The sequence below is a fragment of the Alligator mississippiensis genome, chromosome 7 (assembly GCF_030867095.1).
Source record: "Alligator mississippiensis isolate rAllMis1 chromosome 7, rAllMis1, whole genome shotgun sequence".
In the NCBI taxonomy this organism is placed as follows: Eukaryota; Metazoa; Chordata; order Crocodylia; family Alligatoridae; genus Alligator; species Alligator mississippiensis.
The window spans coordinates 37,844,003-37,867,715 of NC_081830.1; the positions used below are offsets into that span (position 1 = coordinate 37,844,003).

The window sequence follows — 23,713 nt, forward strand, 5'->3', positions numbered from 1 at the left end:
GCTTTCAGAGGTCATGCGCCATCAGGCCAGGCCAGCTCTGTGCCTCAATCTCCACAGGGCTCCTAGCGCTCCAGCTTGTGCTGGAGGCACGATACAGCCTGGAACAATAGTGCATGTCTCCTGGAACTCAGAGCTACAGGGAGCCATGCACAATCAGGCCAGTCGGGCTCCATGCCGCCATGTGCAGCTCCCAGCATTCCATCTGGGAGCCGTGCGCCATTGGGCCAGGTGGGGTTGGCTCCATGCCAGTATGTGGGGCTCCCAGCACTTCAGCTGGGAGCTGTGTGCCTTAGGGATGGGCTGGACCAGCTTTGTGCCAGCAAGTGGGGCTTCCTGCTGGAGTGCTGGGAGCCCATTGTGGAGGCATGGAGTTGGCCTGGCTCAATGGCGTGTGACTCCCCATGGCTCCTGGCATTTCAGTGGGGAGCCACACCATAGAACTAGTGTGTGATCATTTGAAAAAAGTAGACGTAAGTCAGTAGGACTGGATGAACTTCATTTGAGGGTGCTGAAGGAACTGGCCCAAGTCATCATGGAACTGCTGGCAAAACTTTTCCAAAGCTTGCACGCAGCAGTGACTTCTGTCACCAACCCACACTGCCGCCACTCCACATCTGGCCGTGTTCCAAGATGGCAACCCTTGGCTCCCAAAAGAAGTACTTCTGGGGGCAAGGGGAGGGACTTCTTGTGGCAAAGGTCAGGGGTTAGGGGGCAAGACTTCTGGTCCCAATATGCCGACCAGGGGGCGGGCATCTGTCAAAGGACAGAGCTACCCTTGCAACCCTCACCAAAATTTGTTAAACAACCTTCCAGCCAAAATGATTGCCAACCCCTGGCCTAGGGGTAGTTCTGGCACCAAGCCAGCTCCACCTCCTGCCTCTGGGAATGTGCCTTTCCCTCCCAGGGGTACAACTTCATGCAGCCTGCAGAGCACCTGCCAGCTAGTCAGGTCACAAGGTATGGACAAATCTAGGAGTGGGGTCTGGGGAGGGGGTGGAGAACAAGGTAGGCGGCCGGATCAGGTCCCTATGAGCTGGGGCTTCCTTCCCAGGGTGGGGGCAGTAGCTCCCCTAAAAGTGGCTTTCCTCACTGCTTCCACCTCCCAGTCACCCTGGGAAGCATGACCAGCACCCCCTGTACCCTACCCCAATCCAAATCCCAAGTTATTAAAATGTAAGGCCTTCTTTTATTTACTTCTTCTTTTTTTCTTTCTTTTTATTTTATCCTTCAGTGGCTGAATTGCTTCATTTCGCTGCCCCCATCCCATTCATCCCATTAACTCTGCCTCCCAACTTCAGTAGCAAGTCAAAGCTGTACAGTGGGGGGACAGTCAGAGAAGGTTTAGCCTTCTGCAAACTCGTGCTAGCACTAACACTGATCAACATTTGAGCAGTTCAAAGTGCAATGTGTAATGTACCTCACTTTACCCAAGATACCCAAGCAGGTAAACTTGTATTCTCTTGAATCGCACAAAACAAAACCTGTTTTTCCTTGGAAGAGATGTGGGCAAGGCAGCACATCTGAGAGGCTTTCTCTAGTAAGCATTTCATCCTGAGAGGGTTGCATTTTCTTTCCAGCTCCAAAGCACTAACTGGTGGTATTCCAAGAACTGGCAGTGCTGTTTGAGGGTGTGGGACATAAGTAATATGGTGATGGGTAACAGAGAGCATGCTGTGAAATGGGGATGGGGGGCTTGATTTAAACCCCTTAACATGTCTCAAGAAGAGTGAGGTTTGTAGAACGTAGCTGGAGGCCACACACTGCCAGGTAGTTGTGTCTGCTGCTCCTTCTCATTGTTTTTATCTTACAAGACTCAACCTCTGAGAGGCAAGATGCTGGTGGAGCAGTTTGCAGCCTCACTTGGTGCTGGGTTTGTTGCCGGCTGTAAGCAGAGGATCTGGTGGAGTGAGCTGGTTGGCCAAAGTGAAGATTCCAGGTCTGAGGAGTTGACTCTGGGATGGGAGCTGAATGAACCAGAAGCCCGATTTGTTCTAGTTTGAGAGCTTCACTGTACCCCATGAACGGATTTCAGCCTGGGAGTTGGGTTCAGCTTTGGCTTAGACAGACCTAAAATCTGAGTGACCAAATATCCACATCTTATGACTTCCCAGCCTGCATCTGCTTCTCATGCCTGTGCCTTGCCCAGATAAACTAGAGCAGTCAGCTGGGCTGCTGGAGTGGCAGCAGTAGGCTGCAGTGTGGCTCAGGGCTACCAGAGGATGCTGTGCCACCTGCTTTACAGGCTACCAACAGGCTTCCATCTCTTGAACATCAGCTGGTCCACAATGCAGAATTCTTACGTACATGTGCCTGTGTGGTGTATAACATGTGGTCTTGTCTTTCAGAGCTGCTTCTGTTGCTGCTGCTTTGAAAATCTGCTTCTCCATTGTCTTATGTATTTGGAGAGAGATCAGTTTGGAAACCTAGTGGGTTTTCTGTGAGATTTTCACTGTGGAAATGGAAGAACAGCCTGTAAGTAGGGGATGTTGGGTTTTCTTTTTTACCTAGTAGAGAGAAAGAGGAGAACAGTGAGGAGAAAATCATACCAGCCATTTCCTTGTCCTGGCCTCATAATGCTCAGCTCTGCTTTTGTGCAAAATTGTTTTACTGAACCTTGGCCCTATTGTATTGAACCTGGCTTTGAGGTTGGATAATTTGTAAACCTACATCTCTGAGTTCTGACATCCTATATATTTTTTCATCTTGAAAGGGATGGATCTGATGGCTTCTTCCTCTTGTTTCATCTCCCTACTGGCTTTCCTTCTTGCACCTCGATTTGAGGGAGCATGGGGCTCACAGTTTAGGGCAAGTTACCTTGAAAAACATGAGTTTGTTACTCAAATCTTCATTGACTGGTCACTGGTCCCTTTTCCCCCTCCCTCCCCCAGCCACAGTGCTGTAGGGTTCACCATGTGAAAATTTTAAAGATCCAAATATTTCACTGCTCCCAGCACCACAGGCCTTCATCAGATTTACCTCCTCACTGCGCAGAAACAAGATAACTGAGTAGTGAGTTCTACTGTGGTTTTCTTGCAGGACAAAAAGAGCAAATGTTCCCAAGATGATGGCTCTGGAGGAAGCTGTGATGGTTGTAATAAGGATGAAGAAAAATCATCTGGAAATACAGACCAATCATCCCATCAGGACGTTATGGCAAATGAGGTAGAAGGTGCTAAGGCAGTCAGGGAAGTCATGGAGGGGCTCTGATTTGAGCAAAATCTCACTGATTTAGCTAAGATTATACACAACAGTAACAATGACAACAAAACCCCAAACCAACCAACCAACCAAAAAAGAAAATAATCCCGCCCTCCTTGCTTATTGGTATTTCCATAGCAAATTGGAGCCCCCATGTCAGGGCCCTGGAACTGACTGTGAAAAAGAATAAGAGCCAATACAACATGAGTGCGGACTCACTTTTTCTGGGATCTGTGGTGCTGCAGGTGTATAGCTGGCAGTCCTGACCTGCCTAGTTTGGATGTGGTTACATGACCTGTAGTGATTTGCAGTGTGTAAACAGTCATTCCAGCAACTGGCTTCAATAGTGGGGTCAGACAGCAAGGGTTAGCTACTGGGGCTGAAGGCAGCCCTCCTGAGGGCACAAAGACCTTTCATCAGGCATTCCTTCACCTTCCTGTGTGAGAGAGATGATGAATATCTGAGATAAGCAAGAACTAAACCTGAGGATTCCTTGTGAGGAAGAGCAGAGTTGAGCCCACCTGCCCTGCTCACTGGGCCTTAAAGAAGCACTTCAGTGTGGCAGTGGTGTGGCCCAGGAGTAGCTGTAGGATATGAGAAACCTTTCCTTTATTAGCAGACAGGATCATCCTCAAGGCAACTTCCCCTGTGTTTATTACACCTCGATAGCTGAGACACTCTCTGCTCTGTCTTACAGATCGAGGGAAGGAGTCTATGGAACCAACTGTTCAGGTATTTCGGACACTTGTTTTGAGGACTGGTGTTTCAGGCACTCCCAGGCTAATGTTGCATTGTCACCCCTCCCAGTGACATGACTCAGACAGGCCCCAGGAGGGAAAATTCTTGTCAGTTCTGATGCTAAGAATACTCCTGTTCCCAAAATGGGGATGCCTATGGAAGATTATCCAAAGGGTCAGAGCCAAGTGCCCAGTCTTTGGCTTCTGAGCAAGAAGGGAAGATCTGCCCTGGTTTGTGTTTATTGGTCTGCGAGTTAACTACTGACTAACACAAGCTGTTAACCTGCGTGTTCATTGAGGCTGGATATCTATAAGTCAGCAGGACTGGATAAACTCCATCCAAGAGTGCTGAATGAACTAGCCGAAGTCATCGCAAGACCACTGGAGAACATCTTTGAGAATCTGTGGTGCTCAGGAGAGGTCCCAGAAGACTGAAAGAGGGACAGTGTTGTGCCCATCTTCAAGAAGGGGAGGAGAGAGGACCCAGGGAACTACAGGCCAATTAGCCTGACCTCAATCCCAGGAAAAATCCTTGAAAAATGTCTCAAGGAGTCTATATGTGATAAACTAGAAGGCAAAATTCTGAATGACAGCCAGCATGGTTTTGTCGCAGGTAGCTCATGTCTGACTAACCTCATCTCCTTCTACAGCCAGGTTATTACGCATGGGAGTGTGGTGGTTAATGCCAATTCCTCAGATTTCAGGAAGGTTTTCACATCTCAGGAGGTTCTTCAAGTAAAACTAGGAGACTATGGGCTCAACAATTCAACTGTCAGATGGGTGGGAAACTGGCTGTGGGGTTGGACCCAGAGGGTACTAATAGACGGATCTGTGTCAACCTGGCAGAAGGTAGCTGGTGGGGTCTCCCAGGGTTCGGTACTTGGAAAAGCACTACAGTGCTTTTCAACATCTTCATCAACAACCTGGACGTGGGGGTGAAAATCACACTGGCAAAGTTTACTGGTGACACTAAGCTGTGAGGAAGTGCAGTCATGCCTCAGGGTAGGGTGATGATCCAGGAGGACCTAGAAAGATTAGTTAGATGGGCGGACCAGAACCAGATGCTGTTCAACATTGAGAAGTGTAAAGTGCTCAGTCTGGGGAGGAAAAATCTGCAACAAACTTACAGGCCTGGTGGCGCTACACTAGCAAGCACCACATCCAAAAGGGACCTGGGGGTCATAATTGACCATAAAATGAATATGAGCCACCAGTGTGATGCCACAGTTAGCAGAGCAAACAATATACCAGTGTTCATCAACCGATGCATCTCAAGCAGAACTAACAAAGTTATTCTCCCTGTCTGCTCGGCATTAGTGAGGCCACAGCTGGAGTACTGCCTCCAGTTCTGGGTGCCAAACTTCAAGAAGGATGTAGAGAAGTGTGAGAGAGTCCAGAGTAGAGCCACTCATATGATTAGAGGACTGAAGAGCAAGCTATACAAGGAAAGGCTGACAGATATGGGACTGTTCAGCCTAGAAAAGACAAGACTTCAGGGGGATTTGGTGGCAGCTTACAAATATATCAGGGGAGAGCATCAGGGCCTAGGTGAACAACTATTCACTAAAGTGCCCCAGGGGAAAACCAGGAGCAATGGTCATAAACTCCTAGAATAAGGTTTCAGACTGAATATGAGGAAAAACTTCATGGTTCGTGTGACCAGACTCTGGAATAGACTCCCAGTGGGAGTGGTGCAGGCACCTACCCTACAGATTGTGCGGGCCGGGGGCGAGCTGGGCCCATCTTTGCACACGCGGACTGTGGCCAGCAGCCCAGGCACGCGGGGCTGGAGAAAACCGCGGGGCGGTTTGGTACGCACGAGCTAGAATTAGTCACGGAGGCGTAGTGGTTGATTGAAAAGATTATTTACTTACACCCAAGATGGTCGCGGTGTAGGCTGGACAGCTTTCCAGGTGCAGCTCCGCTTGAGTCCTTGTTGGAGGACTCTGACAAGCTCAGTTCTTTGACCCCGGAGTGGTTTAGGCTCCGCGGGTTCGGCAATTCTTTCCTCACGAAGTTGCTGAAGCTCCGTGGGTTCGGTTCGGTTCCCAGGTCCCCCGGAGCTGTTAAGACTCCGTGGGTTCGAAAATTGGGTTCAAAGGATAGGGATACGTTTAGGATTGCGCTCGGCGACGGGGAGAGGCCAGAGGCTGTTTAGACCTCCGTTGCCTGCTTAAGAGAGGCGCGTTGGGTCCGCAAGGGTCCACATTGCTTGGAGATCTTCACACAACGCGAAGTCTCCTCCTCCTGGCGAGTTCTGTCTCTCTCCAGTTTTCCTCTCTCTCTGACTTGGGCGGAAACTACCCAAGCCTTTTGTACGGCTAGCAAGCCAATAGCTAGCCGCCATGTGTGCCTACATTTAGAACCGGCCAATGGTGGGGCACAAATTATAATACGAATGGCGGGAACTCTTTGCAACAAGCACCTCTCCTCTGCAGCAGAGAAATGCACCCTGCAAAGAAAGCTACAAATTTGGCGGGAATTCCCTGTTGCACCGGAGTTCTTTCCTGCGGCAGAGAACTCCACCGTGCAAGGAAGCTGTAATTTAGGCGGGAACGTAATTTAGCGTTGCCGAAGCACACACAAACAACAAATCACAACTTTGGGTTGTGACACAGATCTTCAAAAGGAGACTGGACGCACACCTTGCTGGGGTTATTTGACCCCAGCAGTCTTTCCTGCCCAGAGTAGGGGGGCTGAACCCAATGATCTCATAAGGTCCCTTCCAGCTCTAAACTTCTGTGAATCCTATCTGCTGTCTCTCACAAACCAAGGAAGGACAGGATGCTTGGTGCAGGTATTTGCAGGGCCTTTTTTTGAGACTTGGACTCTGGCAGTCCAATCATTACCATATTGCTGCTCCCAGGGAGTTGGCTCAATCAGGTTCCCTGTAGCAAGGGTTCTGTGAAGGTCCTGGTGTTAAGAAAGTTCCCAGGTCCCAAATCAGAGTAGACTGTGGGAAATGGTCTGATTGGCCCAGGGCAAGTGCCAGGGTTTTGGTGAGGTCAGGGAGATTATAGTGCCATCTGTCCTCACGGTATTGCTGTTTGGGGAGAGTAATATAACAGCTGTTGGCCAGTGCTGTTTCTCGGTCTGTGTTTGCCAGTCTCTGAGCTAACTGCCGACTAATACAGGCTGTTTCCTGTGTTTGTTGACACAAATGCGCAAGAAAATGTGAAGTTACAAAACCGGCCTGGCATTGTTGTTGATCTTCCACCTGAAATGCTCCCAACTGAACTGCTCAGCTGTCTAGTGGGTCTCTTCCACTTCCACAATCAATGGTAGCATCAGTTAGAGCTAGACAAAAGGAGGAACAGGGAAAGGGGTGCTCCTGGGATGCTCTGGAGGAGGGTGGTGGGTGGCAGAAGCAAAATAACTGGTTCTTCCTGAGCACACTGAGTGTAAACCTGAGGCTTAGCCTTGAAGCCCAAGCCCAAGGTGCGCACCTTGTATTGGACCAACCTTCTCCTCCTCTGCAGGTGTTGGAGTGACCATGGGATGAGAGAGAGAGACCAAGTCCAGGACCAGCTAAGGTGGGTGGAGGGCAGTGGAGAAAGAGAACAGGCTGTGATTGGAATGATTGGCTGCTTGGAGCTTGGGAAGACAGAGGAATGGGGCCGGTTTGAGAACAGAAATAGTAGTGAAGCTGTTGTCTTTTACCTGGCCATGGAAAAAGGCTCTTTTCTAGAGACTTGCCATCCTACTATTCCTTGCAGGTCATCTTACCTCATGCAGCCATGGCTGGAAAACAAGGGAGCCCTGGAAAGTGGGTCTGCCTGGTTGATGTGCCTTCCAGCATCCTGAGCTGCCAAAGGCCCCACTGCACCCCAGAGGAAGCAGCCTGCCATCTCCTGACAGAGCTGTGTGGGCTGAACTTCGGTGCTGGGTGAGGGTGGTTATTGGTGCCTGGGACGTGCTGTGTGGATGCGTCTTTGCTGCTCCTGGTTTTAGAGGAGGGCCCCAAAGTGTGATGAAGTGCAGGTGTGGGCACAGCTGGAGGGAATGGTCAGTTCACTCTGCAAAGAAGGCCTTTGCTTTGCAAACGATACGAAGGTCTCTATCTAGTCACAGTCCATCTGGTTGGGAGGGAGACCAAACCAGAAAGCTCTTTTGTTGGGAGTGGCAGAATGAATTGCACTGGCCTTGTGCTCTGGACTTTAGGCAGAGGACCCCGAGGTGGGCATCCCTGTGAGGAGGCACTAAGCAGCTCTTCTCTTATGTCTGTGGTAGGGATATGGACTCCATCTCCCAGCGGCCGAAGGCACTCTCCGATACCGAGCCAAGTAAGTGACACGTTTACTGTTCACGGGTTGCTGCCAGGGATAAGAAGATAGTGCTGTTAGTCCTTCCCTGCCTGCCAGTGCTTCCCATCTGGGTCTGCAGGAAGGGGAGCAAAGGAGGAGGAGTGGTGGGGTGAGGAAGGTGGACCCCCTCAGCCTTGCCTCCACTCTCTAGTTAGGTGCTGTATTGTAGGGAGGCAGAAGGGGAAGTTGCTGGTGCCTGATTAATTGATGAGGAGTGTGGGAAAAGTCGGAGGCCACATCCCAGGGGGCAGCAGTCAGAGCTCCTGCAGGGTGGGTCAAGACGTTGCTTTGTGTCGAGGAACAAGGATGGCAGCCTGAGGTTTTGGGTTTGGTTATCAGGCTGTAAATTCAGCTGAGGGAAATGAAGCCACTGGGTCAGCAGCAACAGGCAGGTTGTGTCTCTGGTGGATACTGGAATAGGGCACGTTTTAGCTGTGGTGGGCCTCAGAGGAGATGATGGATCTGGGCCATTGGCATGGGCATTCAGATGGTGGATCCCAGCTCTGGGGATGGGGTGTCCTCCAGGAAGGCTTCTATTGTGGGAGGCCCTGAAAGAGGAGCAGTGCCCGGGCCTGGGCTCTGCTCATGCTCTAGCGGGTTAAGCCCTTGGGGGAAGTGTCAGTTTGGTGCTGGGCAGTACTTGGTCCATCACGAGCTGTTTGTCTAGACGTGTCCTTCATCTGGTAGCTGGGGAGAGAATGCCACTGTGCGTCTGTAAGGCTGTGGAAATGGCACGTGCCAAGACTGGCCATCTGGCTGTTTATTTGAACAACCCAGAGCAGATGGGCAGGGTGGCTGCCCATACGGTCAGCTGGTGGTCTTCGACTCTAACCGGCTGAAGGGAGTGGTGGGCCTGAGAGCAGAATGTGGTTTCTGGGCTGCCGATGAGAGGACAGTGGCGTCATGAGCCCTGCTGCTCTGCTACAATCCAAGGCAGGACAGAGTATCCACTGAAACCACCGGGTCAGGCAAGTCTCCTCTTTCTCCCACAGGGCCTGTAGGTAGCCAAGGAGACAGTGTCCCGGACAAGGCAGAAGAGGCATCAGGCGGGCCATTGGATCCTGGCCGAACCAGTCCTAAGGGGGAGAAGTCAGCAGTGGAGGAGGAAAGGCCTGGGATGGAGCTAAGAACAAAGGGACATGTGGACAGCCCTTTGGAAGAGCAGGTGAAGACTGACAGATGAATGAGTCTGGTAACCATAAAACCTGCGTGCCTTTGCTCCTTAATTTGAGGCAGCAGTCATGGATCTGTGGCTCTTCATTGGCTGCTGTTACCACCAGGGATGAGGGTGCCTTTTGCAGTGTACTGAGAGGGACCTGCAGGTGTCACCAGTGAGGTTTACTGAACGTACATGTGAAAATGTTGCAGGTTGGTGTGGGACCTTGCATGTTCTGTGCACATGCTTCTCAGTTGGTTTTCAGTGAGATCTCTCTTTCCTTCCGAGTTCAAGCTTTGACAGTGTTGCATCTGTTTGAGATATGTGACTTACCTATGCAATAGAGGTGTCTGGAGTAGATGTTCAGTGCCAGGAAAAGATCCTCAGCAGAGAGACAGTTTTTAAACCTGGGTCTTGGTCCTAAGAGAAGTTGAGGGACCAAAATGGCAGGTGGCATAGCTCAAAAAAAAGCCTTGGGAAAAAGAGTAGAGGAAGGCAGTGGGGTGCCATGCCCTTGAAATCAGTCCCCTAGAAACGTCAAGGTAGGGGAATTAAAGCCAGGAAGGTACAGGAGGAAGGGAAGAAAAGGAAATGCAAAGTATGTAGCTACGGTTTCAAATTGGAAAGTAGGCTGCAAACACACACCGGCAGACTGCTCTTTCCCAAACGAACAACTAAGAAGAGCTGAGCACTGGGAAGTGCAAACTACGATTGATCCCCTTGGTGCGATGAGAGGAAGCAACCTGAAGTGCAGGTGGACCACACAGTGCAGCTCTGAGCATTTCTGCAAGTGAGGATGGATGCACGGGCAGTTACTGAAGGGAGAATTACATGTTCCCAGGTGGTTTTTTGTGGGCATTTGATATTATCTTGGTTTGCAAAGTGTAGCTTTCATAGACGGGGAAAATTATGTGGAAGAAAAGTCAGCCCATTTTCAAAGCCAATGGAATGAAACATTTCAAACGCTTGAAATTTGAATGGAGACTTATCTCCCTGGCAGTACTAAACATCATGTGCTGAAAGCATGGTTTGCTGCTATTGTAGGTTTGTTTTTGTGGAGCAGCACCCAACAGACAACCGTGTGTTTCTTTTGAGTGAGGGTCTTTCAGTGCCATTATTTGCTCTGGGATGACTCGAGTTACCTGTGGGGGCCAACTTTTTCTGCCAAAGCAAAACAAACAGCATGCTGGAAAGCTGGTGGTGGTTGAGGAAGGTCTGGAGGTTTCCTTGTTTCACCTTGCAATGTGGTTTAGCCTCCTTGATATCCCCCCCCCATAGTTACAGTCTAAGGGTGTGAATAAAGAAACCATTTTGGATGCACTGTCTTCCTCACTGAAAATATCTTGCACCAGAAATATTGCATCTAATCCTTGAGAAATGTAATATAAATCTGAAGTCTGTTGCCCAGGTTCTGTGCTGTTTTATGACTTTTTTCTGTGTGCTGTGGCAGGGCACACAGTATCCTGAAATAATGGGTACTTCCTAGCTTCACCAGGAAGGTCGTGCTCCTGGCTCTGGGGCTCAGGACTTGAACACAGCCTGTTGAGCCTCTCATTCAGAATCCTGTTGCCTCCTCTCAGTTTGCCCAGAAGCCAAACCAGCTGTTATGGTGCTCACAGCTGGGTGGAGGGACATCCAAGCCATGACGCCTTTCTGCATTAGAAGGAAGCGGCAGGGTGGAACCAAGGCTTGCCATCCTTTTGGAGCTTTCCTGATTCAGGAAACTTAGTTAAACTGTCTTTATGGCAACTAGACTACCAGTCCCTTGAGATAGTATTTGATGCACATGGCCATGTCCCAATTTCTCCTCAAGAGCCTGAGGAGAAGCGGGATTGAAAGCCTTGTCTGAAAACCTTCATTTGTGTGCAACTCTCCTGCTGTTTGTTTGAAGCCATTGGCATTAATCTACATTAACATCTGCGCAAACACTTGGCTTGCTTGTGTCACTGCTTTGCAAACCAGGTGTCTCTTCTAGCATAATGCAACCCAGAATTTGAAAAGCACCGTGTTTCTCCTCCCCACAGTGAGAGCGCTGTCCCTCTACGACCGGGCTGTACTTTGGTTGCTAGTGTATTAATGTTTTTTCAGGCTGCCGTAGGAAATAATTCTTCCTGTGGTTTCTTTTGTTGTTGCAGATCTTAGGAGGACAGAACACCTCGGAAGGCAGGAGCTGGTAATTTCAATTCCTGTTCTACCAGTCGGGCTGCCCCTAGTGCCTGAGTAACGTTCTCAGAGTTCCCACTGGAAGGGCTTGGGTCTTGGGGAGGAAAGGGCCTGTTTGGGAGCAAAGATGAGCCCTGTTGTAGTGGTGTTTCCAGGCATTGTCTTCTACCTGGCCATGAAAAGTGCCTCTGGTCTTGACCTCTGCCCCCCTAGAGCTGTCCTGTAGCAGGTTGTCTTAGTAATGCAGCCATCTGTAGAAAATAAGGGAACCAAGGGAGGTGGGTCTACCTGACTGTCGCGAGCTCCTGCATGCCAAGATTCCTCTGGCAGGCTGTGTCGTCCTGAGAGCGGTGGGGCTGTTGGCAGTGTTTTGGATTGGATAATCACCTCTGCTGAGTGAGGGCACCGGTTAGCTCGGGAAGTGGCATGAGGATGTAGCTTTGCTGTTCCTGATTTTGGAAGAAGGCCCCAAGGAACAGTGTGGCTGCTTATTCATAGATTGCGAGGCTGGAAGGGACCTTAGGGGATCATCGGGTCCAGCCCCACCGCACCAGGCAGGAAAGATGACTGGGAGTCAGGTGACCCCAGCGAGGTGAGTGTCCAGTCTCCTCTTGAAGATTTCCAGGGTAGGTGATTGCAACGCCTCTGGAGGGAACTTATTCCACAGTGTAGACACCCTAGCAGTGAAGAAGTTTTTCCTAATGTTGAGCCTGAGATGGTCTTCCAGCAGTTTGTGGTTTGGTGCTGTTGCAGGCCAGAGTAAGTTATCCATGCAGAGAAGGACTTTGTTTTGCGAATGGTCCAAAGGTCTCTATCCTGGCACAGTCCATCTGGCTGGGAGGGAGACCAAACCAGAAAGCTCTTTTGTTGGGAGTGGCAGAATGAATCGCACTGGCCTTGTGCTCTGGACTTTAGGCAGAGGACCCCGAGGTGGGCATCCCTGTGAGGAGGCACTAAGCAGCTCTTCTCTTATGTCTGTGGTAGGGATGTGGACTCCATCTCCCAGCGGCCGAAGGCACCCTCCGATACTGAGCCAAGTAAGTGACTTGCACTCGTGTTTCACAAGATCTTTTGGGGGTAAGGAGAAGGAGTAGTAGGAAGTTGCAGGCCATTGTGCTTCTCTCCACCCACCCGCAACTCTTCTGGGAGAGGCATAGAGTGGGTGGATTTTCATGCGGAGTATTGTTGGGAAATTTAAGGCTGTTCTTCACTTTTGAGTTTGCCTGTACACCAGTGCAGGTCCTAGGAGGGAAAAATAAATTCAAAATGTTTCTGAAGTAAAGGAAACCCTCACTATTCACGGGTTCGGCATTCACAGTTTCAAATAGTCGCGGTGTGCCGAATATTCCCCACGCAGCAAAATGTTACCTTGTTACAGCGCTGGCGGCGTCTGCAGGAGTTCTGCGCTTGCTGCTGTTGGGTTTCCGCTGTCGCCGCCAGGCTCTCGCTGCCACCAGTGCAGCTGCTGGGGCCACGTGCCGTTTATGAATGCAGACGACGTTCATGAACGCAGTTCACGATTTGCGGATTTTGCCATTCGCGGGGATCTTCAGTATGTATCCCCTGTGAATGGTGAGGGTTTCCTGTACATGGTCAACATTTTAAGGGAGTCATCATGGTAAGGAAGTGTAAAATTGGTTTTGGATCTAGGTAAAAATTCATGAATTTTTAACATTGCCTATGGTTGTTTCAAAAATCAATTTTTTTCATTTATGAACTCAGCCTCACAGTGAGGCTTTTAGTATAAAAAAGGTCCACTCCATTCTGGATGCTGTCCATTTCTAAGATGTTTGTGTAAATAAAAAATATAACATGCAAAAATTTGTTGAAGACTGCCTTTCTCCTCCTCTTGTCCCTTCAAGTAGTGTCTCTGCATTTTGTTGGAGTCTTTTATTTCCCTAAACGAATGTCATGTCTGTGATGGGGGATGGTCAGGACAAAATTTCTGTCAAGTTGGTAAAATATCAGAATCTGACATGTTTGGCTTTTAGCAGTTGCTGTAGAGAAATCTTTTCTGATCTGGCCACTGGGAGCGTTGAAAATGCAGAAACAGCTGGCATCTTTTTGTGGTGCCACGTTCTCCCCCTTCATATAGGAATAAGCCTGGGAAGATGTTTTCTGTTGAATTGCTCCAGTATTGGCTCTGAAATTCAGGGCTGCAATGGGAACTGTGCGCACATAACCCATGGCAGAATCCTGTCAGCTATGCTGTCAGCCAACACTTCCATTTCTAAAGGATGGAAAGATACAGATTCTCCCTCTAGGACTGATTCTTCAGGCATGTCTCATAGAACTATGAAGAAGCCACAATGTTTCCAAAGATTTCCCTGTGGAAATTGTCTTTCATAGATTAAACCAGCATTTCCCCAAGAATCAGGTGAGCTGACTGGCTGGTCACTCCAGGCAGAGGTCTCAGATGTTCAGTCCCTGAGTTTCAGGTTTTTCTTGGTTTTTCAGGAAAGTACATGGGGCTGTGTAACCAGGGCTCTACCTGCTACTTGAACAGCCTGCTGCAGTGTCTCTTCTTCACTCCAGAACTCAGACGAGCCATTTGCAGGTAGGGCTTTGCCAGTGCATTGTGGGTTTGCTTTAGCCATAGCACACCTGACTTGGTGTGGCAGGGCACCTGCAGTGCCTGCCACTTTTAGGTTTCTAATTGGCAGTGGAGCAGCTGGCAGGTGGGTGCTAACCTCATCAAGACTAGTAGATGACCCTAGGAGGACCTTGGGATTGGCTGAAGGGGTGGAGCAGGCTCCATTTTGACCCAGGCCCTCGGAGAGAGAAGCAACAGTCTGAGCTGAGCAGGCAAGGAGGCAACATGAAGCTGAGCTGTTCCTGGAACATCTTGGAGGCAAGGGCAGGAGCTATGGGGATGGTTCGGAGGCTCCTGGTCCTGGGCATGACCTGAAACTGTACCCTGCTGGGGAAGGGTGGCCTGGTGGGAAATCCCTGTGGCGGGGAGTCCCCATGAAATGCCAGGCCAGTTACCTCCCCAGTGAAGTATGAGGAGGGGTGACTTATAACCCCAGCCCCTGCCTATGGGTGGGTTACCAACACTGGCAGGGAGTGGGGCCAGGCAAGCCAGGTGTTAGGACTGCCTGAGTTCAGTGTAGGGGCCAGGCACAGTGGCAGCCACCTGAGCCCAACCAGGTGAAAGACCCCAGCAGCCCAGGGAGGGGCCAAGCATGTGAAGCGGCCCAGTGAAGGGCAGAACCACTGACTTGGGGAAACAGATGTATCAGGTGGGATAATATGGAAATACCGGATGTGACAGAAATATTGGAATTGACCATATGGAAGTACTGGATGTGACATAGAAACAGCTGCAAGGCAAGGGACACATGTAAGGGGAGGTTGGAGTATGTACGTAGGCCTTTGTGATCAGGAGGTCGAGCAATGGGCAGCCTTTCACCTTAGAAATAACATTCATATTAATTTCATCAAGGTATGGCAGACAAGTAAGGTGTGGGCTTAGCCCTGAACAGGCGGGCAGCCAGCACTGAGATCTGGCCCTGAAAGGCCAGTGTGCCAGTGCACTGTTCGGTGCCAGCCACTTTAGGGGCTGGGTCAGGCATCCAGCAGGTGCCTTATGGTGGCAGCTATTTTGAGAACTAAGTATATAAAGGCTGCGACCAGCCAAGGCAGAAACATTGACTGGCTGAGCTGCTGCATGGAACATCTAGAAGTAAGAGCAGAAGGCCTGACCTAAAGCTGCACCCTGTTGGGGAGGGGTGGTTTGGTGGGGCTCCTGGTAGCGTGGGAGTCTCCAGGAGATGCCAGTTACCTCCCCAGTGAAAGGCAAGAAGGGGTGCCTTAACCCCAGCTCCCATCTTTGGGTGGGCTTTGGAGGCAGTTGTGGGACCAGGCACAGCAAGTGGAGTGCCGCCTGAGCCCAACGGGGATGAGAGATCCCAGAGACCCCAGAGGGAGGTCGTGTGGAGATGTGGGAGTAGTGGGGGCCAGGTATGCCCATGTATAGGTGCCTGAGCCAAGTGGGGATGCAGATCCTAGAGACCCCAGAGGGGGTAGTGTGTAGAGCATTAGGAAGGCCGCACAGAGTAGGGCCAAGGTCAGAGGAAGCCTGAAGGGGCTGTGCATGTGATGTGGGGCTGAGTAGGTCTGACATGAGAGTGGGCTTGAAGGACAGTCCCAGGGGTGTGCTGAGTAGGGCTGAATGGGAGTAGGCCTGAAGGCCAGCATGAGGGGCCAGCCCTGTGAGAAGTTGAGTGCAAGCATGAATTGGAGACCCCAGGGTGGGCGTATTGTAGAGTTGCCCGGTTTGGGGCTTGGGGCAGAATTAGGCCAGGGTTTGGCGTATGGTCGGACCACGTAGAGTAGGAGAATTTGTGGGAACTGAAGGACTGCTTGGCGGGGCCAGTATGGGAGTAGCGAAACCTGATAGCCCAGAGGGGTTGCTCAAGGAGAAGCAGGGCAGTGGAATGTGGCTCAGTAATAGGAAGTAAGCTAGAGGCCCCAGTGAGAGAGGGGTGGAGTGGAAGAGGCCTCCTGTGAGGGGAGAGGTGGTGTGAATGAGTGTATGTGTGGAACTTTGGACTCAATTTGCTTCGGTTTCAGATCGGGAGTAATATTAATCTTGATGCCATCTGTGAGGCATGGGCTGCAGTGTAGGGAAAGTTCAGAGCTGCAGATAGTGCCATCTGGCGTTGGAGCTGAGAATAGACAGCCTCCCGCATTATATCACCAGTTTACAGGAACAGCAAAGTCGTGGCAGGAAAGATTGGGCTGAGTGCCCCATACAGACAGGAGGGCGGGCCAGCATGAGACTTGGGCCCCAAGTCTGCCCTCTGTCACAGTCAGCCTCTCACACGTGTATAGTGGATAACTACGTAATTCTGATGCTGTGTGACCCTTCCCCCTTTGGTGCAGCTGAAGCATCAGGATGTGGTGGGCAGAGCAGTGCTTTGCAGGTTTGGGGGAAGATGGGACAAGGATATAGGAGGCGTACTGGGTTAGGGGTGTAAAGAAAGGAGCAGGAGATGGCAACAAGTTTTGTGGCTGGCTATATTGGAAATGGGACCTGGGGTCAAAACTCTAGTTCAATTAGAACTGCCTTCAACTGCGGACGGATAAGGCTGTACTCTGAATAGGGCAGCAGACAAGGCCCAGAACCATCAACACTATACACTTTTACCCAGTCTACTGATGCATTTAACCATGGTCAGAGGGATGCCCCTCAACACACACCTTGAGATGAGAGGGGAATTTGGTCTGTTACTGCCTTTGGGCTTCCTCAGAGTGCATCCAGCAAGACCCATCACAGGCCCCAGTAGATCCCAGGGGCCAGATCCTAATCCACCTATAGGGCATGTGAGTGAAGTTAGGTGCCCGAGTGTGATCCTACTCCACTGTGTTCAAGTCCCTGAAAATACAAGAATGCACTTAATTCTGTAGCCTGCCTTCAACTTAACTTTAAGACTAAGTCACTAAAAGAAGCAGAGAGAGGAAAACTCGCCTTCTTTTGCATGAGCAGTTTTTCAGGGCAGAACAGGGTTGCAAGTACACAACCAAGTCCACTTGGGCAGCTCATGAGGCTCTCTCCTGCAATCCTTGTAACATTCCCCATTGAGTCAAAGTCTAGACCCTTCCTGAAAGGTGCAGATGAATGGTGTGTCTTTGTTGTGTTTTGTAGCTGTGATAACACTGACCCTGGCATCCTGCACAGCCTGAAAAAGCTGTTTCAAGAGCTGACGGATGGAAAACAAATGACCACCACAACAGGAATTACTATGTGCCTTGGAATTCGCAATGGTAGGATGCTTCTCTAGAGAGGTCTGCCTTGGGACATCCTTCCAGGCTGGTGTTCCATAAGCAACTTGATCTTAGCTTCTAGGGGATGGAGGTTCAGCTTTGCTAAGACCCCATTAGCCTCAGTATGTGCCAGAGCTTTTCCCCAGCTCCCTCTTGGTTCTGTGTTCACATCATTCTCCTCCCTGATAGTCATCTATGAATGCAGGAGGATTTCTCAGGCATATAAAAGGCTTTGCTGACCCTCTTCTGCTTCATGACTTCCCATGCCCTCTTCTTAGGGAACTCCTCCTCTTCATCCTCCTTCACCCTAAACGTTTCTTACATGCCATGTATTTGAACATCTGGAGTAGCTGTGTTTTTGCTTTGTCTTCAGTGTGGCTTAACTTTTGACCTGTCTGAGGGCTTCTACCAGGGTGTTATTGCTAAATGACTTTCCCAGTTTCACAGAGAAACCGGTTGCACATATTTGGCAGTGCTTTCCAGCCAGGTTGAAGGTGTGTGGTAGATCCTAGGTTCTAGTTTCCATTGGCTGGTATCTGCCTTTGTACAGGGACAAAGCAGGCTACATCATTCTATGCCTGCTCATCCTTCAGGGCTTTTCCACAGTTCCACTGTGCATTGAACAGAACACGCACATTCTCCCATAAGTCACAGAGAGAGAACGATGGAGCTGTTCTGTTCAGCTCATTGTAGCATAAAAGAACCATGGGGCTTCTTGGTGTGTGTTGCTAGGGTTTCTGAAGTAAGTGCAGCAGCAACGAGGACAGACTGCTGAAGTCTAACATTATGCTGTGGCTGCTCACACTGGGATGGGCTCCTAGCAGGTGTGCTCTGGGTGTTTGTTCCTTGGAGATACCATTGCCACATTCACCTTCTAATGCAAAGGCTATGTCCCATGAGGGAAATCAAAGAAATCAAAATAAGACAATGAACTGCTCCCTTGGCCTAGCAACCCTTAGGCTGCATGCAAGAACCACAATCTGCTGCAGTTGGTTGTTGATCATTCCTATTTGTATCTGTACAGTGAACCAGCAACAAGACATTGAGGAATATTTCAGGCAGCTGATGGATAAAATAATTGAAGAGAAAGAAGGTATTCGCCAGGTAACACTTTTCTTCAGGATACCTAAACAGGAGGTCTTTCAGACGATCACAGGCAAAAAAGCCCAGAAGTTATGTAATGCTAGATTTGGGCTGCCAGTGCAACTTAAGGCACAGTTTTTAGTTCCACAATCACATACTTTCTTCCTCAGATCGCTGCCTTATTCAGCAAAAGGGTACTTCCTCAATACTTCTAATCCGGGCCTCTGTCCTTATTTAATATATCCTTTGTAAAATCTGCTCTGAATATAAAGTTATGAATATGCTACTAATTGCTGTTCTCACCCTGCATTCTGAGCATTTCTCAAACGTTATATTTCCCTAAACACCCTTGAAGAATAGGTGACAATACCAGAACCCCTTCCAGCCAAGGGAATGAAGAATAGTGTGTAAAGAATACAGTAAGGACAAAATCCAGTGTCTGCTGATCTCGGGTGCCCAACTTTAGGCAACGGGGGCCTAATTTTTCCAGCACTTCAAAGGTGCTTTGTGTTTGAAATGCTTTGGCATTTGAGTTCAATGCTTCTGCAAATCTGACTTGCTGAGCAGCCTGAAAATGAGGAACATGTGTTTTGTAACCAGCTGTGAACAATTTTAGGGAGGACTGCAAGCACACCCTGTATGGCAGGGTCAGGCTGCCCTTGCAGCATGTGACCCATGTGCCCACAGCACGTGTGCCTCCTAGCCACACCAAAGTTGGATAGCCCTGACCTAGAAAATAACAAGGCAATCAGGAACAGCCCATGTGGATTTTTCAAGAACAAGGTACACTTGTCCAATCTAATTTCCCTTTTTAAAGAAGGTGACAGGCTTCATAGATGAGAGGAGAACAGCAGATGAGACTTACGTTGAGGAGGTCTCGCTTGAAGTATTGTGTCCAGTTCTAGATGCTGTGCTTCAAGAAAGATGTGGACAAATTGGAAAGAGTTCAGTGGAGAGGAATCAAAATGATTTAGCCATCTAGAAAACATGACATACAAGGAAAGATTGGGACTGTTTATTATGGAGCAGAGAAGATTGGTGAGGACCTGATGAGTCTTCAGATAGATAAGAGTTGTTACAATACAGTGTCCGTTCTGTCTACAGGGGACAGGCCAAAGAGCAACTGTCTGAAATTACAAGAAGGGGAATTTAGTTTGGAATTTAGGGGCATATGTAGACAAAACGGAGGTCCTAAATTGAAGCAGTGGGTTTTTAAAACCCCCACTTCAGTTTAGGTTGCTTTAAACCCCCTGTGTTGTGCACACACCTGAACTTACCTGCCTCTCCAGTGGCAGGGAGGGGAGGGTGAGCTGCCAGCGAGTGGAGTGGTCCCTGGGCTGTGGGGGTTGGGGGGCTAGTACTAATCTTCGTGGCCGCAGTGCCCCCCGCCCACTGCAGGTGGCACCGGCCCACAGGCACCCACCTCGGGCAGTCCCGGGGGGTACTGCAGCTGCGGAGGGAAGCACCGGACCACCGCGCAGCTCAGGCAGGCAGGCTCCAGCGGGGGGTGGGGGGGAAAGATCTTGGGTGGAGCCTACCTTCCTGGGCTGCTGCCAGGCTGCCTGCACGGGCTTCCTGCAGAGCCCGAGCTGTACGGAGTCCAGTGCTACGCTCCGAGGCTGTAGGGCAGCAAACTAAAACTCTTTGGAGGAGTTTTAGTTTGCTGCACCCCAAGTCATTTAACACACATTAGGCTGCTGAATTTGCTACAGTGGCTGGAATTACTGCGCAATAAGCCTCCGATGCATGCAAACTCCAACGCTATTAAAGCGGTGCAAAAGTATTTAACCTGCTTTAAAGTGTCATGTACGCATGGCCCTCATTTTGTCTACATATGACCTAGCTGACTTCCTGAAGTCCCTTCCAGCCCCATGATTCACCACACAGTCCTCATTCATACATGGAGCAAGTCCTGTGTACTGACACATGCAGCATATCCAACCAAAGGATCCATCTTAGGGGTCTGTCGGGGGGAGAGGAGTGCGTGGAGAGGCAAAGGTTCATCTCCAAGCATCTTTGCTCATTCCACCCTCTGGGAACCTCAGTTCTACTTGCTGCTGTAACCACCAATTTCCACTAGTGCCAATTTACAAATGGGACCATTTCCAAAGGTTATGTAAGAGTGGACCAGGACATAGGCAGTCAGTCCTACTGAATCACTCCAGCTCAGGGTTTGCCAGAGTGGAAGCTAAGCTCAAAGCTGAGGATCAAGATGAGGTCACAGTGAGGGCATGCAGTTGATTCAGGCCAGGAAGTCCAAGACAAAAACAGGAAGAAGGAGGAACAGGCTGGAGGGTCCAAGCCAGAGGTTCAGAGCATGGAGGTCAGGTTTAAGAGTTTGAGGCAAGCCAGAGGCATAGCAAGGAAATCCGCTGCTTAGTGTCAGGGGTAAGTGACAGCAACCATTCTAATTGTTATGTGTGAATGAGGGAAGCCAAGTCAATGGTAGCAATACAGCTCCAGCTATAACCTTGGATGCAGGAATGTTAATGCCAGGAAGGTTTTGATAGCTTTGAATTTTTTTCAGCCATTTTCCATACAACAAATAGAACGTACCAATTGCTGTCCCATTCCCCTTTTCAAAGGCCTCCAAATGTATGTGTGCCTACACCTCAGGGGGAACTTTAAGAGGAGCTTTAGACATTCTGTTTATACACTCACTCAAAGGCCAAGTGTATCTTAAGCTTATATTAATAACGACCCTGTGCACTGTGTAAGACAAAGGCCCCATGGTAAATATTGGATGTGATTGGGTAGGCAGATTGTGTTGTCATGCAAATGTATATGGGATCGAAGTAAAGTTGAACAGGAAACCTTAATTAATTTTTGTCCACTTCCCTTTCCTTTAATATAGGGTTATAGTGTATTTTCTTAAGATTTAGTTTTGTATTATTTTTCAGTGATAGCAATTTTAAGCTTGCTTTGCTCTGACAGGTAGTAGACATTAGAAACAATGTTGAGTGAGACTGGGAAGGCACACGACGCATGTCTTCCATTCCTCCAGCTAAGATATGTTTGCACTTTCCCTGTAGTTTTAACACTCTGGATTGATGTAAATGTTTATCATTGTCTCTATCTTTTCGTAGCTATACGAGGTGAAACAGGTCCATACCATCACTTGTTGTGAATGCAGACTCCAGACAAAAGTGGAGAATCCTGTCCTGAGTCTTTCCCTCTCTTTTCAAAAGTTGACTTCTAATCACTCCATTTACTCTGTGGTAAGGAAAATATCCCTACATTTGTTAGGAATGGTGGGTCTGAGGCAAATGCAGAGCTGTTGGGTGCAGTTGGACTTTTGGTTGGAAGCTGTGGAGAGACTGTTCATTATAGGCAGAAGGGAGTTTATCTTAGAACGTACCTAGTGCCATGGGTTCATTTTTGGTCTTTCAGACCTATTGAGGAATCCAGTGGATATTAGTTGCTACATTAATTGCTCAAACTGTATTTCACATGTATTTATTGAAGGTATTAAGGAGTTGCTTGAGGGCCCAGACACAGGAAACAGCTATGCCAGCATGTGTAATTTCTATTCATTTTGTACCCTGCTATAAATTACATCTACGTGTGAGTTTTACAGTACACACACAGTAAAGTGTCACCATCTATACATGCACCACAGTTAAGGTGCAGTAGATTAATTTACTTTGTATACTGTGGTGGAGTAAATTACTGTTCTTAAAAGCACATGTAGATGGTGATGCTGGGATTAGTTTACTCCGGCTTAAATTGCAGTGGAGTTTTTTCAGTCACATTAATTGTACATGTTACTGAGCCCATTGGGATCCAGAGTAGACTGGTGCCCAGTTTCTTAGAGAAGGCACCTTGACATTAGGTGGCAGAAATCCAGAGTAACTTTACTGCACCAGATTGAAGGCTCTTACACTAGTGTAGATCTTTAAAACACGTGTCTTCTTTAAAATGAAATAAACATAGAGTGTTTCCAAGCCCTGACTTACTAATACAGCTAGGATGCTTCACTGCAAGATGAATCCTGCAGGCTCTGTGAACCTGGCTGTGCCATAACTTTGAGTGATCTGGCAGTTTGTTCATTGAACAACATCAGTCCTACTCAGAAGCTTTTTCAACCCCTGTCCACTGCTGTGCATAGGGTAAGGGGTACAGCCTCTGCTCCAGCAAAGACTTGAGACCTGCTGAGCTTTGTTCATGTAAGCTGTTCCATTGACTTGAAGACATGCTTAAACATGCCTACTAATTTTTCTAGGGTTGAAGCAAAACTGTACAGTTCCCTTGAGCTCCTTAAGCATCTGTGAGGTATTTTCTTAAACAGGTGTTATGAAAATCTGCTCTCTTATTTTGAAGAGCTAAAATGCTTTCAAAGGAAGTTGATACCGTAATTGAAACAAAACTATTGCATAACCTGTCTAGAAGAGGTCTTCTTGGCACAGGGGAGTGCATTGTTTTTCCAGTTGCAGCTTCTGGTCCTTTGGGATAGATACAGTCTATATAGGGAAGACGTAAGCTTAGGTCCCCTTGTAGTCAAAGCGAGTTAATCAGGTGCTGAGCTCTGAGTACACAAAGCAAACTTATTGAGTAAACTTTGTCAAGAAAAAGACTTACATATGAGCTTAAAGTTGTTTTGTGTGGAGAAGCTCCTTTGGTATCAAAGTAGATATACTTCACATGACGGAAAAGTCAGCGTTTTGGACTACTTACCTTAAGACTGTACTGTTGGAAGGCAGCATGCAGTTACTTACTATGTCCTTCAGTTAAACTAGTGCTACATAATGTTGTCACTTCTGCCTGTGTCTAGACCACCACTTTGGATGAGATGCAGCAAGAAAGCACCTTTACAGGAGATGACCAGCTATATTGCGAAAACTGTGGATGTAAACAAGATGCCACCTCGGTAAGCATAGGTTGTTCAGATAGTTGTACCAGGCACAGCACTGACCAGATGTGCTAAATCTTGAATGATACATGTACAAAGAGAGGAACATGTTTTCTTTGTTTTTTACTTGTGTACCTACAAAAGGCAGACAAGGTTCCTTGGGTGAATCTGATATCTTTTATTAGACCAACCCAAATAGTTGGAAATAGTTATTAAGCAAGCTTTCGGGTTCAAAAACCCTTCGTCAGGCTAAGAAAGTTTCAGCAGTTGGTCTGTGCTCTTCCTGGATGGAATGAAAAGGGTTTTTGAACCCGAAAGCTTGCTTAATAACTATTCTCCAACTATTTGGGTTGGTCTAATAAAAGATATCAGATTCACCCAAGGAACCTTGTTTGCCTATGTCCTTAGACCAACACGGCTACAACCTACACCCCTATATTTAGTCCATGATTTT

At 48.7% G+C, this 23,713-nt stretch overlaps 1 protein-coding gene across 10 annotated transcripts in view; it reads left to right on the plus strand.

The window, feature by feature from the left end:
• LOC102573998 (ubiquitin carboxyl-terminal hydrolase 47) overlaps positions 1–23,713 on the plus strand; it is a 35,866-nt gene that overhangs the window by 2,771 nt on the left and 9,382 nt on the right. For 2 of the 10 annotated variants that reach the window (XM_019486050.2, XM_014598645.3), the window contains exons 2-14: positions 2,346–2,472; positions 3,037–3,162; positions 3,896–3,930; positions 7,415–7,468; positions 8,166–8,218; positions 9,232–9,404; positions 11,531–11,568; positions 12,543–12,595; positions 14,016–14,115; positions 17,209–17,327; positions 18,352–18,431; positions 21,497–21,628; positions 23,182–23,277. In XM_019486050.2, coding sequence (XP_019341595.1) covers positions 2,458–2,472; positions 3,037–3,162; positions 3,896–3,930; positions 7,415–7,468; positions 8,166–8,218; positions 9,232–9,404; positions 11,531–11,568; positions 12,543–12,595; positions 14,016–14,115; positions 17,209–17,327; positions 18,352–18,431; positions 21,497–21,628; positions 23,182–23,277 — 1,074 coding nt within the window. In that variant the 5' untranslated portion in view covers positions 2,346–2,457. Of the gene's footprint in view, positions 1–2,345; positions 2,473–3,036; positions 3,163–3,895; positions 4,549–7,414; positions 7,469–7,651; positions 7,822–8,165; positions 8,219–9,231; positions 9,405–11,530; positions 11,569–12,542; positions 12,596–14,015; positions 14,116–17,208; positions 17,328–18,351; positions 18,432–21,496; positions 21,629–23,181; positions 23,278–23,713 lie in introns of those variants that run through there. The other 8 variants (XM_019486051.2, XM_059730833.1, XM_059730834.1 and 5 more) reach the window with 8 other exon arrangements.